Source organism: Rhinichthys klamathensis, unplaced genomic scaffold (assembly GCF_029890125.1).
Source record: "Rhinichthys klamathensis goyatoka isolate OS25496 unplaced genomic scaffold, OSU_Roscu_1.1 h1tg000174l_1, whole genome shotgun sequence".
Classification (NCBI taxonomy): Eukaryota; Metazoa; Chordata; class Actinopteri; order Cypriniformes; family Leuciscidae; genus Rhinichthys; species Rhinichthys klamathensis.
The window spans coordinates 308201-325266 of NW_026606704.1; the positions used below are offsets into that span (position 1 = coordinate 308201).

Below are 17066 nucleotides of genomic sequence, written 5' to 3' on the forward strand. Positions count from 1 at the left end.
CATTTGGCCCATCCCACATGGGATTACAAGACACCACAAACTTAATTTACAAACATCTTCCGGTCACATATACAAATCATTCGTAGAAATACATGAGTACAAATAAATACGTACACACACACACAGCATATACAAACAAATCCTCATCTACAAATCATCTCGATAAAGAGCTTTTTTCCTCTTCTCCCAGGCTTTAGGCTTAGGCTTCTCCCAGATAGTTGGATAATTTATGTTTCATATGTGAACAGCCATCTTAATCTTTGAGCATCATCCATATTTACCAAATCAATCTCTGGTTTTATCTTACAAAACAAAAAATCACGCTGTTCACAATAAAATGGATATATAATGGATGTAAAACTTTGATGAAAGGTTTTGATCTGCTTCAGATGTTGACTACTGTATATTTTGTGTTCAGACTGCCAGTCCAAATCCACTTTTTGTGCATATACAGTATCTGATAGGAATCCAATCATATTTAGCAGGTGTGAACAGCAAAATTACAAATCGAGTTACATTCATATGTGGTTTAAAATCCTATTCAAAGCGCATTTCTGGAAATCGGTTTCATGGATTTCAATCTGGATTTTGCATGGTTTATGAGCCTGTTTACACCTGGTCTCTTCATGTGTTTTATCTGATCGTGAAAGACCAATGTTAATGCGCTCTGAAACTCTTACAAACCCTTATCGCTCAAACACTTCAGGAGGAGGTCCGAGACGCATTCATGATTAAACTGGACAAGTGTAAACACATATGGTTGTAAACCCACGGATGTACATTTTACTCCTAAAATGTTCAAAAATAAACGTGAGCGTGTCAAGTACGGCTGCACGATAGCGCTTTAGCATCGATACTGTGATGTGCAGCTGAGCGATGTCACACACACACACAGACCGACTCACACACATTTTCATGTCAACAATCGTGTCAAACAATGCAAACAATTGAGAAAGAAATTAGATGTGTATCATTATATTGGATCTGTGCATTCAGTCTTAAAGTGACAGCAGCCTAATATTCCTGTCATCAGTGTTACTCCAACAACCAAAGTCACTTCTGTGGCTGTAACATAGATTACCGGTATATTAAACTCATACAGTGAAGTCTATGCCGTGTTATTGTACATTTGATTACTCCATTTCTGAAATACATAAACCACTGTTTATTTAATTTGTTTTATTGTATTATCTATGCTTGTTAATTTATTATTTTCTATGCAGATTTACTCAAATCTGTTCTAGAATGATTATTTCCAAATAGAGCTATTTATCTAGTGAACACCAAATTAAAGTTTTCAAATACTTTACCTTTTTTTTTTTTTTTTTTTTTTTATTCATCCCCCATTTTTCATTTTGGTAAGAAAAATGTGTAGGCACAATTATTTGCCTATAAAACAAATTATAAGCATAAGTGTAAGCCTTTAGTTCAAAAAGATCATGAGAAATATACAGATAATTAAGTGTCGTTATGGGGTTTCCAAAGGTTTAATTTAGTTTAAACCCAATTTTATTTTAATCCTACCATGCTAATAAACCAGCTAACTCATAAACTCAACACTTTAGCTAACATTCTGGTTAGGCTCTTTCAAAGTTATGAACAAATGTGATTCCAGCAACATACATAATTTATCTGGTGTTTAATACTGTTCTCAAAACACGAGCACAAAAACATTGATACATGGTTTGTGGAAGCTTTTTCTCAAACATTTAATTTGGACGTTCATCTAACATTTATTTAAATGTTACTACTTTTTTTAGAATGTACAGGTGAAACTCAAAAAATTAGAACATCGTGCAAAAGTTCATTTATTTCAGTAATTCAACTTAAAAAGTGAAACTAATATATTATATAGACTCATTACATGCAAAGTGAGATATTTCAAGCCTTTATTTGTTATGATGATTATTATGGAAGCTTGTTTCCACCACAGAATGAAAAATAAAAAAGGTAATTGCGACTTTTTATCTCACAATTGCGAGATATAAAGTCAGAATTACGAGATATAAAGTCAGAATTGTGTGATATAAAGTCAGAATTGCGTGATATAAAGTCGCAATTGCGTGATATAAAGTCGCAATTGTGTGATGTAAAGTCACAATTGCGAGATATAAAGTCACAATTGCGAGATGTAAAGTCACAATTGCGAGATATAAAGTCACAATTGCGAGATGTAAAGTCAGAATTGCGAGATGTAAAGTCAGAATTGCGAGATATAAAGTCAGAATTGCGTGATATAAAGTCAGAATTGCGAGATATAAAGTCAGAAATGCGTGATATAGTCGCAATTGTGTGATATAAAGTCAGAATTGCGTTATATAAAGTCGCAATTGTGTGATATAAAGTCAGAATTGCGTGATATAAAGTCGCAATTGTGTGATATAAAGTCGCAATTGCGTGATATAAAGTCAGAATTGCGAGATATAAAGTCGCAATTGCGTGATATAAAGTCAGAATTGCGTTATATAAAGTCGCAATTGTGTGAAATAAAGTCGCAATTGCGTGATATAAAGTCAGAATTGCGTTATATAAAGTCGCAATTGTGTGATATAAAGTCGCAATTGTGTGATATAAAGTCGCAATTGTGTGATATAAAGTCGCAATTGTGTGATATAAAGTCGCAATTGTGTGATATAAAGTCGCAATTGTGTGATATAAAGTCAGAATTGTGTGATATAAAGTCAGAATTGCGTTATATAAAGTCGCAATTGCGAGATGTAAAGTCAGAATTGTGTGATAGTCAGAATTGTGATATAAAGTCACAATTGCAAAATGTAAAGTCAGAATTGTGTGATAGTCAGAATTGCGAGATATAAAGTCAGAATTGCGTTATATAAAGTCGCAATTGTGTGATATAAAGTCGCAATTGCGTGATATAAAGTCAGAATTGCGTTATATAAAGTCGCAATTGTGTGATATAAAGTCGCAATTGTGTGATATAAAGTCAGAATTGCGTTATATAAAGTCGCAATTGCGAGATGTAAAGTCAGAATTGCGAGATATAAAGTCAGAATTGTGTGATAGTCAGAATTGTGATATAAAGTCACAATTGCAAAATGTAAAGTCAGAATTGTGTGATATAAAGTCAGAATTGTGTGATAGTCAGAATTGCGAGATATAAAGTCAGAATTGTGTGATATAAAGTCAGAATTGTGTGATAGTCAGAATTGCGAGATATAAAGTCAGAATTGTGTGATATAAAGTCAGAATTGTGTGATATAAAGTCGCAATTGTGTGATATAAAGTCAGAATTGCGTTATATAAAGTCGCAATTGCGTGATATAAAGTCAGAATTGCGTTATATAAAGTCGCAATTGTGTGATAAAAAGTCACTATTATTTTATTTTTATTCAGTGGCGGAAACAAGCTTCCATAGATTATGGCTTACAGCTTATGAAAACCTTTTTACAATATTCTAATTTTGAATTTTGGGCTTTCATAAGCTGTAAGCCATAATCATCACAAACATAACAAATAAATGCTTGAAATATCTCACTTTGCATGTAATGAGTCTATATAATATATTAGTTTCACCTTTTAAGTTGAATTACTGAAATAAATGAACTTTTGCACGATGTTCTAATTTGTCGAGTTTCACCTGTGTGTGTGTGTGTGCCCAGACTTGTGAGTGGTGTATCCTGAAATGAGATGTTCTCCCGCAGGTGTATGTTGGGGAGACGGACCACCTGTGGGAGAGGCACTGTGTGAAGGACTTCCGAAACGCGCGGCTGGAGGAGTACGAGTCCTGGAGAGAGATGTACCTGCGCATGTCCGAGGAGCGGGAGAGGAAGCTGCAGCTGCTCACCAAGAGCATCGTCTCCGCTCACTCCGGCAAGCCCAAAGGTAGTGGCGTCCGCATTAGGGCTGTCACTTTACTGAAAAAATCCTGTTCGATTTTCGAGACACAAGTGTTCATTGAATCGATTTTCCATCTAAAGATGTTTCCATTTTCAACAGCAAATACAGGCAAATCCACGGACACCTAACAGGCATTAGGACGAGCGTAAAGAGGCTTGAGACGCACAAGTCAGCAATATTCCTGATGATTTACTAGCGTGAAGTTTCAGCACAATGACAAACAGGAGCGCAACATTCAGGGATTGAGATTAACTCCCTCGACTCGCCAAACGCGCGTACAAATGAACTTTGGCGGGAAACGCTGTCAAATCACGAGCCGATCTGGCGTGTCTCTGTGTTTACTCACTGTCTTCGCTGGGGAAGTTCGTGTGAGACAAATCTGCGCGGATTTAGCGCAAATACGCAACTCATGATCCTCATGATATATTAAATACAGTGTATTGCAGAATCTGCTCATTTCTGGCTTACTTGAACACACACGTCACTGAGCAACAGATATCGGCGCGCTCGTTCACTTGCATTGAAGCAATAGTGAATATTATAAAGTATTTGGTGAACAGAAAAGACATTGTTATTTCCCAGCATCCTACATGTTCTGTGTGCTGTGTTGATCTGTCCTCCTAACACACATTTTTGGTAAAAAAAAAAAGAGGCCATATATATATATATATATATATATATATATCACACACACACACACACACACACACACACACACACACACACACACACACACACACACACAGAGTGTATGTTCAGATTTTTTAAAACATAAGCTGATTTGATATATATGGAGTGTGGATATATACACACACACACACACATAGGCTATATGATTTCACCAAATCAGCTTATGTTTTTAAATATCTGAACATACACTCTTAATATGTCAATCAAACATTATATTATGATAATCAAGCACTATTTAATGATAGAACTTTAGTAATTAGAAGTAAAACTTGGTAAACATGTATGAATGCATATTTGTCATTTTAACTCAACTAAGGACTGGTGATGCTTAAGATATTGTTGGTCATGTAGTTACTGTAAAAAAAAAAAGATGTTAGTAATAGATAATATAAATTATTATTAAAAGATAATAGTAGGCTACTACTACGAATTCTACTACTAATAACAATACACACCGCGCACTAAGGATTGATGAGCTGCTGGGTTTATGAATATTAATCACATTGTCAGCGTTGGCTCAAACTGATTTGCTGAAATCAAAACTGGGATGAGCCCCAGCCAATGAGATCGCCGTGTGCGCATTAGTCCCGCCCACTCCCGGACAAACCGGCATATCTTCCGCCTGGTCTTAAAAGCTGAATAATTCAAAATGAACTGTTATTTTGACACACAGGAGAATACAACAAAGAAAATCGTTTACATGTAGCGCGTCGATTCTGGGTGGTGTGTAAGGCTCTCGCTCTTTCTCTTTGCGTGTGTGTGAGAAACCCAATCGACCGTGAGTCGTGCGCCTTCACACTAGAGTACGGTGCGTCAAACACAGACGCTGCACACGTCCATTGAGTGAATAGAAATAGACCAGATCACCTGACAGAGTGCGAAACTCTCAAGCGCTCAGTCAGGTTCAGCGAGTCAAAATATAAACCTCTAACAAACACACTGGCGAGTAAAATCTAAGAATTTATTAGCCAATAGCTAATGATAGACATTAGTCGCCAGGATTGAAGATTTGGTCGCATATGCGAGTGATTTACTGGCATTGTAGAGTTGCTATGCCTGAGTTAAAACACGCCCCCCTCATTAGCATACAGAGGAACAAATGTAGACATAAATAAATGTGGAATAAATGTGAAAATAAATAAAAGTGGAAATAAATAAATGGGAAAAAAAGTGGGAAAAAATACAATTAAGGCCCTTGAACACTGAGTCCGAAATTTTCGAATGTGTTTTTTCGTATTTGTGATTCGGTGTCTCTGAATTATCCAAACACCTCTCGAACGGCTTGCTACGGATGCGAAAAACGCAGAAAATCGAACCCGATCCGATTTTTTTTTATGACGGACGAGAGTTTCGGAGGCAGTGTGCACGCGTGATCGACATAACGTGAACTCGTATTTATCGTAAAATTTCAGTCACGAATTTCGTAGTCAGTTTGCAAGGGCCTTTATACATATGTAAAAAATAAAAGTATTTATACTTATTTTTCTCCGTATATTTATTTGTATTTATTTATTATTATGTCAGGTTTGGCTTTCCATAACTCTCAGCTGCGCGTGCTCATAGTGCTGGCAGGAAAATAGCGGTAACTAGTGGAGGAAAATGGGCAAAATCCACAGAATAAGAGGAAAATGTCGGAATTGCTGTGCAAAAAATACAGTCTTCATTTAATTCCGTCGTTGAAGACACACACCAGGCACGTTTCCATTACAGATTTGCGCAAAACTTTATGGATTTTTTTTTTTTTTTTTTTTTTTTTATCGATAAAAAACTATTGCGAAATGACGGCGTTTCCATTAACCGATGTTATGCGATTAAAACGTCATTTTTTTCCTCTCGCGATAAGTCATTCCAACAATCATGGCGACGGACGTTGGTAGGTTTATAGCCTATATCACAGCCACTGCACTAGACATTATCATCATTATTATTATTAATGGAAGGAGACGTGTGTGTGTTATCCAAGCATTAATGGCAGGGAAAGACCCTTATACTGTGAGCGGCACATATGAGGAGTTTCGCTGTGTTTCTCCTCATTTCTGCTTCCAGCTCGTGATTGTGGCGTTTCTTTGAGGTTTAGAATCCAGTTTTCCTGTAATTCTTTTTTCTTTTATGCGTTTAATAAAGAACTGCATCTCGTCTTCTGTCCAAACACACCGCGCCGTCTACGTCAGGTGCCTGTAAATGCGCAAAAACTGTTTCCATTGCAGTTTTGCGAAATATTCCTTTTTCGAATCGCCTGAAAAACCCCCTCATGCGAGCGTAAACTTTTGCGATAAACGGGAGTTTTTGCGAAATTGACGTGTTTCCATCGTGCGTATTTTCAATTCGCAATTTCAAATTGCGCAATTTGAACGTTAATGTAAACTAGCTACTGTGAAGCCAAACACTGGCGTTTGTGTTGCGACTCAGACAGGACTGATGAAACTTAGTCTGCTAATAAAGCATGAATTTGATGTAAACCGTAAGTCTAGGTAATTTTCACATGTGCAGTTCATGCATAGCAGTTACAGCATGAAATTATATTTAAACTTATAACATTTAAACATGGCCGATAATTTATCTTATTTTTATATTTTATTTTTACATTTTTATCTCACAATTCTTGACTTTTTCTTGCATTTGCGTGTTTATATTTCCCAGTTCGGGCTTTATAACTCGCAATTGTGAGTTTATATCACAATTCTGAAGGGAAAAAAGTCAGAATTGCGGGATAAAAACGTACAATTCTGAGGAAAAAAGTCAGAGTAACGAGTATAATTCTAGTTCTCAAATTTGTCAATGAGATATAAACTTTTCTTTGTTCTTTTCTTTCCGTGGCTTCCACAGATTTCTACTTAAAATCGCCCACAAAAGGCGTCATCGCTGTTTGCAAACACTGAATGGGTCTATAAATGAGGCTCGATTGCTCTACAAAGCCGTCATGCTAGCTGGTTTGTAGACTGTCCGCTGAGATCTAATGCTACGATCTAATTCAGCGCTAACAGGCCGACGTTCACTAACTGTTGGGGATAATGTGTAAGTGTAATGTGTAAGCCTTCTCTTGGAGTGTGTGTGATGGCTCATAAATGCGGGTTGACCATCTGTCGGCTCAGACTATAGATAGACTTAGAGAGCAACTGTGAGTTTGGGGTTAATGGCGAAACCCAGAGTGATAGATACTGGAGCCGCTCGATTAATCGTTAACCGATCGTGATCTCGGTTCAAACACACACACACACACACACACGATCTTATTTCCTAAACTACTCTCTATTTAACCTTTGATAAGTCTGATCACAGTGAATCCAGAGAGCGCTGTCATGAATGGATATGAAACCGCTTCTTAAACGCACACAATCATTATTTCTAGTATGACAGAAGTACTGGGATACAATTTTAAAGTTCTGATTTAATCAAAATAGAGCAAATCACCTTTTGAAAGTAACTTGCCGCTTCAGTAAAGATTGTCAATAACATCGTTGGAGATGAGTGACTGTTAAACAAGTATTTCTCATTGAATCATTTATTCAAGAGGTTAGAGAAACATTTATTCAAGAAACAAGAACTCTGCGTCTCCGTGTCCATGCTATCCTCCTCAACAGTGTGTGAGGTTAGAATAAGTGTGTCCCAAAGCACAGTGTGCTGAAGAGTGTGTGTCAGAAGTCCCCGGATGATCTTGAGCTAACGTTATATAACATTGATTTGCTCACCTGTCTAATAAAGCTGTCAAGTCGTGACTCGTGAAGCTCTGCCGAGTCAAGTTAGCCGCGGACGCTAGCTCTCGGCATCTCGAAAACGCCACGCTGATGTTGATCCTCATTTTAGTTCTCCTTGTTTGTCCCGGAGTCTGCTTGCCATGGTCTGTTTGAAAAGAAACAAGAACCGCGTGCCGCTAAACGTTACGCACTACGCAGTTGTCCACGTCTGTCGCCATGGTTACGCCATGGCTACGGCAGTACGAGCGGAAACCAAGGATAACGCGGATATTGCGTCATTTGACTGGCGACTTTTTTTCCGGGACGGCCACTTATTTAAAATTGGAATTTCTCTGAAAATAAAAAATCTTTGGAGACTTTTGGGATATCGTAAGTACACAACTGCAGGAAATATATCACACTGTGCAAGTGATTTTTGGATATTTTATTACAAAATTCTTACATTTAATAATGAATAATGCCTTCAATCTTTCTTTAGGATCTACGTTAACTAAAAAGGGCTGTTTTGGCACATTGATGCTTTGCTCAATGATTCTGCATATGTGGGGTCACGGCAGCCATCTTGGGTCATGGCCACATCTCACTTTTCCTCAGAATTGTGAACTCGCAATTGCGAGTAGAGCATAAAGTCTGTATTTTCAAGATCAAAAAGTCCCAGTTATCCTTTTTATTTTGTATTCCATGTTGGAAACAAGCTTCCTTAGCTTTGCATCCAGTTCAAATTTAGGACACATTTTGTGACGGCCATTATAATGGCTTTAACGCTGCGGTCACATGTTTGAATCAACTCATATCTCTCTCTCTCTCTCTCTCTCTCTCTCTCTACTCTCTCTCTCTCTCTCTCTCTCTCTCTCTCTCTCTCTCTCTCTCTCTCTCTCTCTCTCTCTCGTCTCCTCTCTCTCTCTCTCTCTCTCTCTCTCTCTCTCTCTCTCTCTCTCTCTCTCTCTCTCTCTCTCTCTCTCTCTCTCTCTCTCTCTCTCTCTCTCTCTCTCTCTCTCTCTCTCTCCTCTCTCTCTCTCTCTTCTCTCTCTCTCTCTCTCTCCTCTCTCTCTCTCTCTCTCTCTCTCTCTCTCTCTCTCTCTCTCTCTCTCTCTCTCTCTCTCTCTCTCTCTCTCAGGAAGGCAGGTGAAGATGGCGTTTATTCACTCGGCTGCTAAGCCTCCTCGAAACGTGCGTATCCAGCAGGAGATTCACGGCACGGCCGGCACCGTGACACAAGCTCACCCGACAGACAGATCCAGGTCCGTTCAGAGAATCACTCGCAAGAACACTACAAACTGAAGCGTAAAAAGTTACTCTTAAAGGGATACTCCACTTTTTTGGAAATAGGCTCATTTACAACTCCCCAGAGTTAAACTGTTGAGTTTTACCGTTTTTGAATCCATTCAGCCGATCTCCAGTTCTGGCTGGTACCACTTTTAGCATAGCTTAGCATACATCATTGAAGTGGACAAGACCATTAGCATTTCTAAAAAAAAAAATGACCAAAGAGTTTCGATATTTTTCCTATTTAAAACTTAAAAAACGTAATAATCAAGAAACTTCACTGGCGTACCATGAGTGCAGCAGGCGTAATGATATGACGCAGCGCCTGAAAATAGGCCACCTTCCGTCAACACAACGGAACTATTTTCAGGCGCTGCGTCATATCATTACGCCTGCTGCACTCATGGTACGGCAGTAAAGTTTCTTGATTATTACGCAGGAATGAGAGTATAGTTCCTAGCCATATCAGCCTAGAAAATCGCAACCTTACATTTTCCGTCGGTCTTAGTGCACGATGTAACTACAGAAGAGTCAAGTATTAAATAGGAAAAATATCGAAACTCTTTGGTCATTTTTTTTTAGAAATGCTAATGGTCTTGTACACTTCAATGATGCATGCTAAGCTATGCTAAAAGTGGTACCGCCAGAACCGGAGATCGGCTGAATGGATTCAAAAACGGTAAAACTCAACAGTTTAACTCTGGGGGAGTTGTAAAATGAGCCTATTTCCAAAAAAAGTGGAGTATCCCTTTAAAACTCTTAAAAGTTAGTTGCCAAGCATCTCAGTCGTCATTTAAAGGTGACATATTACGCCCCTTTTCACAAGATGTAATATACATCTATGGCGTCCCCAGAATGTGTCTGTGAAATTTCAGCTCAAAATTCCCTCCAGATCATTTATTACAGCTTGTCATATTTGCCCCTTTTTGGGTGTGAGGAAAAAAATGCAAGTGTATGTCCCTTTAAATGCAAATGAGCTGCAGCTCCGCCCCCTTTCTGAAGAGGGCGGGGTCTTTACACGAGCTGCAGAGACTCCGGCAATAACAACACAGGCCATTCTCACTGATCCAGAATCAGGAGTAACCAGCAGCGAGTGCAGCCTTACGGAGAGACTCAGCTTCACTTTTACACGTTTCTGAATGTTAGCGGGGACATTTCTGTAGTTGTTGTGGAGTTACACTGATCATCTCCTCATCGTGTTGAACTCTTCCACAAGTGTCCACAGTTCCTGAGGTGTTTATAAGACAGCGCTGACATGTTCTGGTCAATAGTGTTCAGTGTCGTCTGTGCTCGACCACAGAACAGTTTCAGGCTTTGCTGGATCTTCTCCAGTGCGTTAGAACTGGTCTCTGTCGGCGCTCGCCGAACCCAATGTCGCTGGTGTGTGTAAACGTGCAGATTAAGGGCCGGGAATATTATAATAAGATCCTCTTCATACGCCAGAAGGAGAGCGAAATCTGATCAGCTTATTTTCTGACATGCTTGCAGAGAAAGCCTCACTAAAACTAAGTTACTGGGTTTCACTCCTCACGTTTTCTGTATTGGTAGAAGCACCCGAGTATAGCACTTACACACGGGAAAAGTCCGATTTTCATATGTCCCGTTTAAGTGAAGTGTAGGACTAAATCTTAAGTGTCATTCTTAGAGATGATTCACTGTGCTGTGCCACAAACGGGACATATAGGCATGGACCAATCCCTGAATAGATTTCCTTATCTAAGAATATTCTTTCCACCATTACACATTTTAGACCGGTGTGCACTCATACAGCCTAGAGCAGGGGTCGGCAACCCAAAATGTTGAAAGAGCCATATTGGACCAAAAAAAATAAAATTTCTGTCTGGAGCCGCAAAAAATTAAAAGCTTTATATAAGCCTTATAATGAAGGCAACACATGCTGTAAGTGTTATATTAGCTTTATTAGCCCCCTAGTATCAAAATGATAAGTAGGCTACAAATTAGAGCTTAGATTGGGCCCAAAAAATCAAGCCCGGCCCGACACAGTAGGACAAGAGCCACACTAGTTGTAAGCTTTGTAGAATAAAACTAACGACGGAAACACGACAAATATGAGAAGCCATTTGACACGTTTCCAGTCAGAGGAAAGAATTTACTACAAGTATGCTCCTAGTTGAGGCACACATTTATTTTCCTGTTGGTTCTTTGCAATGTTAATAAAATATATATTGTACGTTAAATCTTTATGGGTCATTTACTTTTAAAGCAACGTATTTATTATAGTCACACACACACACAAAAGATTCAGATAATCGATTTGAATGAATAAAAGTAATGATTTCTTTTTTCTTTCGCCCAAAAAATTAAATAAAAATTCTTACCGACTCCAAACTTTTGAACGGTATTGTTTAATATTACAAAAGCTTTCTATTTCAGATAAATGCTGTTCTTTTGAATTTCTGGGTGATTCTCTGAATTGGGTGCCCTAGAGTCCCCCAAACTTGCTTCAAAGATTTTCAATTGAAGGAAATCACAGAATGCCTTTTAATGCTGTCAATTAATAGAACCAGGTGCCTTTGCATTATAATGCAACACAATTGCTTTAAAAAATGTATTTATTTATAATGGGTTGCCTAAGAAGTAGACAACAAGCATGTTTGCATGTCCTCACTAACCATCAATACATTTTCATTGAATATCAAACAAATAAAAAGTGCAATTAATACCAAAATGTTGCTGCTAATATAATCATATGTTGGTCTAGTGTATTTTAGTTTACTGTTGTGAAATGGAAAATCAATAATCGCTAATCGGGAATCGTTAATAATCGAAAATCGACTGTAATGGAATCGGGACTTCAATAATCGTAATCGAATCGAATCGGGAAATCAGACAGATTAACCACCCCTAATAGTGAGCCTGCGTGTGACGTACAACACAGAAGCGCTGCGCTGTTACACTACGTGAACTCACTCGAGGCCCACAGAGAAGGAAATGAATAGTGGAACAAAGTCGTTATTTTTGTTTTTTGTTTAGACATTTGCAGATTGATGTCCCTGAAAGTGTAACGCTGTGGCGCTATCAAAACTAGTGTTGTCAAAAGTACTGACTTCGGTACCAAGTTGGCACTGAAATTTAACAAATGTGACTCTGAGCGCTGTTGAGCAGAAGCATAAACACCTCTGATTGGCCATTGTGTTCACACGCTCATCAAATAGGTCTGTGATTGGCTACAATGATCAGCGCTTTAAAAACATGTTGTAAATATACATCAATGACACACTTCACTGAGCGCTTACACAGACACACACGGGAGTGTTTGAAAGCAGGACCGGTCCGCTGATAGACGCCGGCTTGTGCTTCCAAACACTCTCAAACACTTCTGTGCGCTGATCATTGTAGCCAATCACAGACATATCCGATGAGCTTGTGAACACAATGGCCAATCAGAGGTGTTTATGATTCTGCTCAACAGCGCTCAGATCACAGTTTTTAAATTTCAGTACGACTTGGTACCGAAGTCAGAGCTTTTGACAACACTACTCAAAACATTACTCTTTTTGTTGGAGCGGCCCGACACCGTTTTTCCAACTATTGGGGGAAATCCTCAGGAAGCATGAAGTGAACTTTTGCCCATTGTTGACAGTTTTAATCCCACCTTGAATGTAATTCCTGTTATTATGAATATTACTAGGGTTGTCCACGACCAAAGATATTTCTAGTCAAGTCAAGTCATCTTCATTTATATAGCGCTTTTAACAATGGATTGTTTCAAAGCAGCTTTACAGAGATAAACATATAATTTAAGGTAACAGATTGTTTTGGCGTTATAGCGGTTCTTGAATAATGTTACTTCCAGCTAAAGTTAACTTTGATTGATTCACCTCCGTCGAAATGATCAGACTTTAAACGCGAACCTGTGATTAACGCTGACGGCGTTCACATGCTCATTCAGAATTCTATAGTTATGTGCTTTTTAAAATATGTGCGCAGGTTTGTAATTCATACAACCCAGCCTAAACAAACTACTTTTCTTGCCTATAAATTTTGATACAGAATTTTGTTTTATTTTATCACTTCGGGGTACGCGAGCCGGAATTCACAACGCTTTATCTGTAGAGTGGGAAAGGGATCCTCCATAGGGAGAGGATTTCTAGTCGATGGGTAGTCATTCTTTAAACCATTAGTTGACTAGTTGCACATTTATGATATTATTTGAAGTCCCCCTGTGGTGAACATCCAGCTTTTAATGAGTTTATATGTCTTTGTAATTTTTCTAATATGCTTTTGCACAAAAAGTATTCTCGTCGCTTGATAAACTTAAGATTGAGCCACTGTAGTCACTCGGACTATTTCAACGATGTCTTTAATAACTTTTGGGCCGGCAAGTTTCGATCCCTTAAGGCCTGTTCACACCGGGATGAATTTCGCGCGCGATATTCGCCGACGTTTAACGCCTCGTGACTAAACAAAGGCCGCCAATGTGAGTGTGCACACCGACGCGGAAAACGCCACGCGTAAAAGCGTCATTTTTTTAAAAACGCCTCGGGTTCGTTTTTTTGGTTTGACGCGCCGCGTCAAAATCCGACCAATGAGATTGGCGCTTTTGCTCACGTGTCTGGAGCTTCTGAAGTTACAGTAAAACACACCTTGGGGGCGCTCAAACACAAAACGGTCTTGCCGAGCACACACACGTAACGGCGAAGAAGATATACGCCAAGTAGCGTCAACACTGCCGAGGAGAAATAAGACGAGGAAGACGCGAGGCCAGATGAATGTAGAGCTGCTGGTCTCAGTGTCGGAACATGAAGAACTATATGACAAACGCGACAGCGACTACAACAATCTTGATAAAAGAGAACTGTTATGGAGTGGTATTGCAGAGCAAATGGGCGGCATCTAATGTCAGGGAATGAATTTGCATGTTCACTCGGCTCATCGTCAGCGAAAATCGCTTGAGTGTGAACACAAAAAACGTGTCGAAAAACGGGCGCCGATATTCGTCCCGGTGTGTACGAGCCTTTAGAAGCCTATGGAGGAGTGAGACAGCTCTCAGATTTAATCAAAAATATCTTAATTTGTGTTCTGAAGATGAACGAAAGTCTTACGGTGAACAACATGAGGGAGAGTAATTACTGACAGAGTTTACATTTTGGGGTGAACTATCCCTTTAAGACATTTGATAACTTGCTTTTATACTTAAGTTTGAAAGTAGGAGTAAGTCTCCTGAGTTCTCAGCACTTACGACTGAATGGCAGTTCGAGAAGCTTGATGAACACGGGAAGGAGATTTCAGTCATGTGTGAGCGGAGGGTTTTCCCCAGTGTGTGTGATGCTCGTCACCGACAGATTCATGTCACCCAGTGTCTCTTCGTCCCTCAGCAGTGTGAAGCCCGTTGAGATCCGGGGCAGATCCGGCTTCAGTGAGGCTGTGAAACCCTCGGCTAACTCCAGCTCCGGCTCCGGTCCGGCCCAAGACCCGCGCAAGATCAAGCGTGAGTTTCACACGCAGCTCACGCCTCACACACTGCAGAACAGCGCTGTGTGTGTGTGTGTGTGTGTGTGTGTGTGTGTGTGTGTGTGTGTGTCCCGTTTCCAGGCCAAACATCTCGAGATGCATTTACTACAGGTGAAACTAATATATTATATAGACTCATTACATGCAAAGTGAGATATTTCAAGCCTTTATTTGTTATAATTTTGATGATTATGGCTTACAGCTTATGAAAACCTTTTCACAATATTCTAATTTTGAATTTGGGGTTTTCATAAGCTGTAAGCCATAATCGTCACAATTATAACAAATAAAGGCTTGAAATATCTCACTTTGCATGTAATGAGTCTATATAATATATTAGTTTCACCTTTTTAAGTTGAATTACTGAAATAAATGAACTTTTGCACGATATTCTAGTTTTTCGAGTTTCACCTGTAGATGAGTAAAATAGTATTAGATATTGTTTTGTTTTCTGGGGGAAAAAAGGGGTTTTAAATGAAAATAATCTTAATTCAAACAGAAACCAGATTATTTTTCTTACACAATTTGTAGATCATTTTGCTTGTTTGTTTATTCAGAAAACAAGACATAATATCTTACTATTTTACTCATCTAGTAAAGGCATCTTGATTTAATATTTAGATATTTGGACTGGAAACAATATAAAAAAACACTAAGAATTATTAATTTTTTTTTATTGCAGTAATTTGTGCATTATTGGTAAAGTGTGGAATAATTTATTTCTTTAAATGTTTTTGAAAAGTCTTCTGCTCATCAAGGCTTCATTTATTTCATACAAAATATAGTAAAAACATCAATATTGTGAAATGTTACTATTTAATGTAACTGATTTTATTTCTGTGTGAATATTTAGTAAAATATGATTTATTCCTGTGATCAAAGCTGAATATTCAGTGTCACATGATCCTTCAGAAATATTCTAATATGATGGTTTGAAGCTCAATTATTATTGGTTCTCAATTATTTATAATGGCTCTTATTTATTATCAGTCTTGAAAACCATTTTTGCTACTAAATATTTTTGTTGAAATTATTTTTTCTTCTCAGGATTATTTGATGAATAGAAAGATTTAAAATAGAATCTTTTGTAACATTATAAATGCATCTTGATTTTTTTTTTTTTTTTTTTTTTTTTTTTTTACCTACTTCAGCATTGATAATAATCATAAATGTTTCTTGAGCATCATATTATAATGATTTATGAAGGATCATGTGACACTGAAGACTGGAGTAATGATGCTGACAGGAATAAATGACATTTGACTAGATATTCACATAGAAAACAGCTGATTTACATTCTAATAATATTTCACAATACTGTTTTTATTTTTGTTATTGTATTTTTAATCAAATAAATGCAGCATTGGTGAGCAGAAGAGACTTATTTTTAAAACATAAAAAATCTTACTGATCTCAACTTTGACTGGTAGTGTGTTTATTGAACACATCCTGCATGAATAAGGCCCATGTGGAAGGAAGAGCTTTCCTGGAGCAGTGTGTGTGTTTCTCAGTGTCGTGACTAGTGTGTGTGTTGACAGGAGTGGCGCCCATGATGGCCAAATCCCTGAAGGCCTTCAGAAAGCAGATCAGCCGCAGATGAACCGACATTATTCTGGATATTACTGAGATATGCATTCCCTGTTACACACTTATCGGCCAAATAGTTTGGAAATATTTTTTTTTTCAATATTATTTGTAATTTCACAGGAACATTAGTACTTATTTGTACAAACAATAATTGCACTTTGAAATCAATCGATGTCTTTGTATTGATTTTTTTTCTATCATGACAGACACAATTTAAATTCTGAAATTAAAAGTATAATAACCAGACAGTCTGTGTTGTCTCCGTGCGGTTGAAGTGTGTTTGTCTCCATCTAGTGGATGTGGCCCGTGTTTACTTTAGTTCTGATCCGCTTCTCCTCAGGGAAATATGCCAATTGCAAATAATAAAAGGGCCAAACTAAGCATATAATCACGCATGCAGTAGTTAGGATAGGAAATAAATAAATTACCATATCAGATTGTTCAATTGTTGTTATTGAAGTCAAAGTGTTTTCTTTGTTTTTTGGTGCAAATTAA

General features: G+C 38.1%; 1 protein-coding gene across 2 annotated transcripts in view; it reads left to right on the forward strand.

Annotated features, from left to right (window-relative positions):
• eloal (elongin A, like) overlaps nucleotides 1–16809 on the forward strand; it is a 33311-nt gene extending 16502 nt beyond the window's left edge. The window contains exons 8-11 of one of the 2 annotated variants that reach the window (XM_056260153.1): nucleotides 3663–3843; nucleotides 9361–9484; nucleotides 14849–14961; nucleotides 16523–16809. In XM_056260153.1, coding sequence (XP_056116128.1) covers nucleotides 3663–3843; nucleotides 9361–9484; nucleotides 14849–14961; nucleotides 16523–16584 — 480 coding nt within the window. In that variant the 3' untranslated portion in view covers nucleotides 16585–16809. The remainder of the gene's footprint in view (nucleotides 1–3662; nucleotides 3844–9360; nucleotides 9485–14848; nucleotides 14962–16522) is intronic. The other variant, XM_056260154.1, reaches the window with a different exon arrangement.
• The last annotated feature ends 257 nt before the right edge of the window (nucleotides 16810–17066 follow it).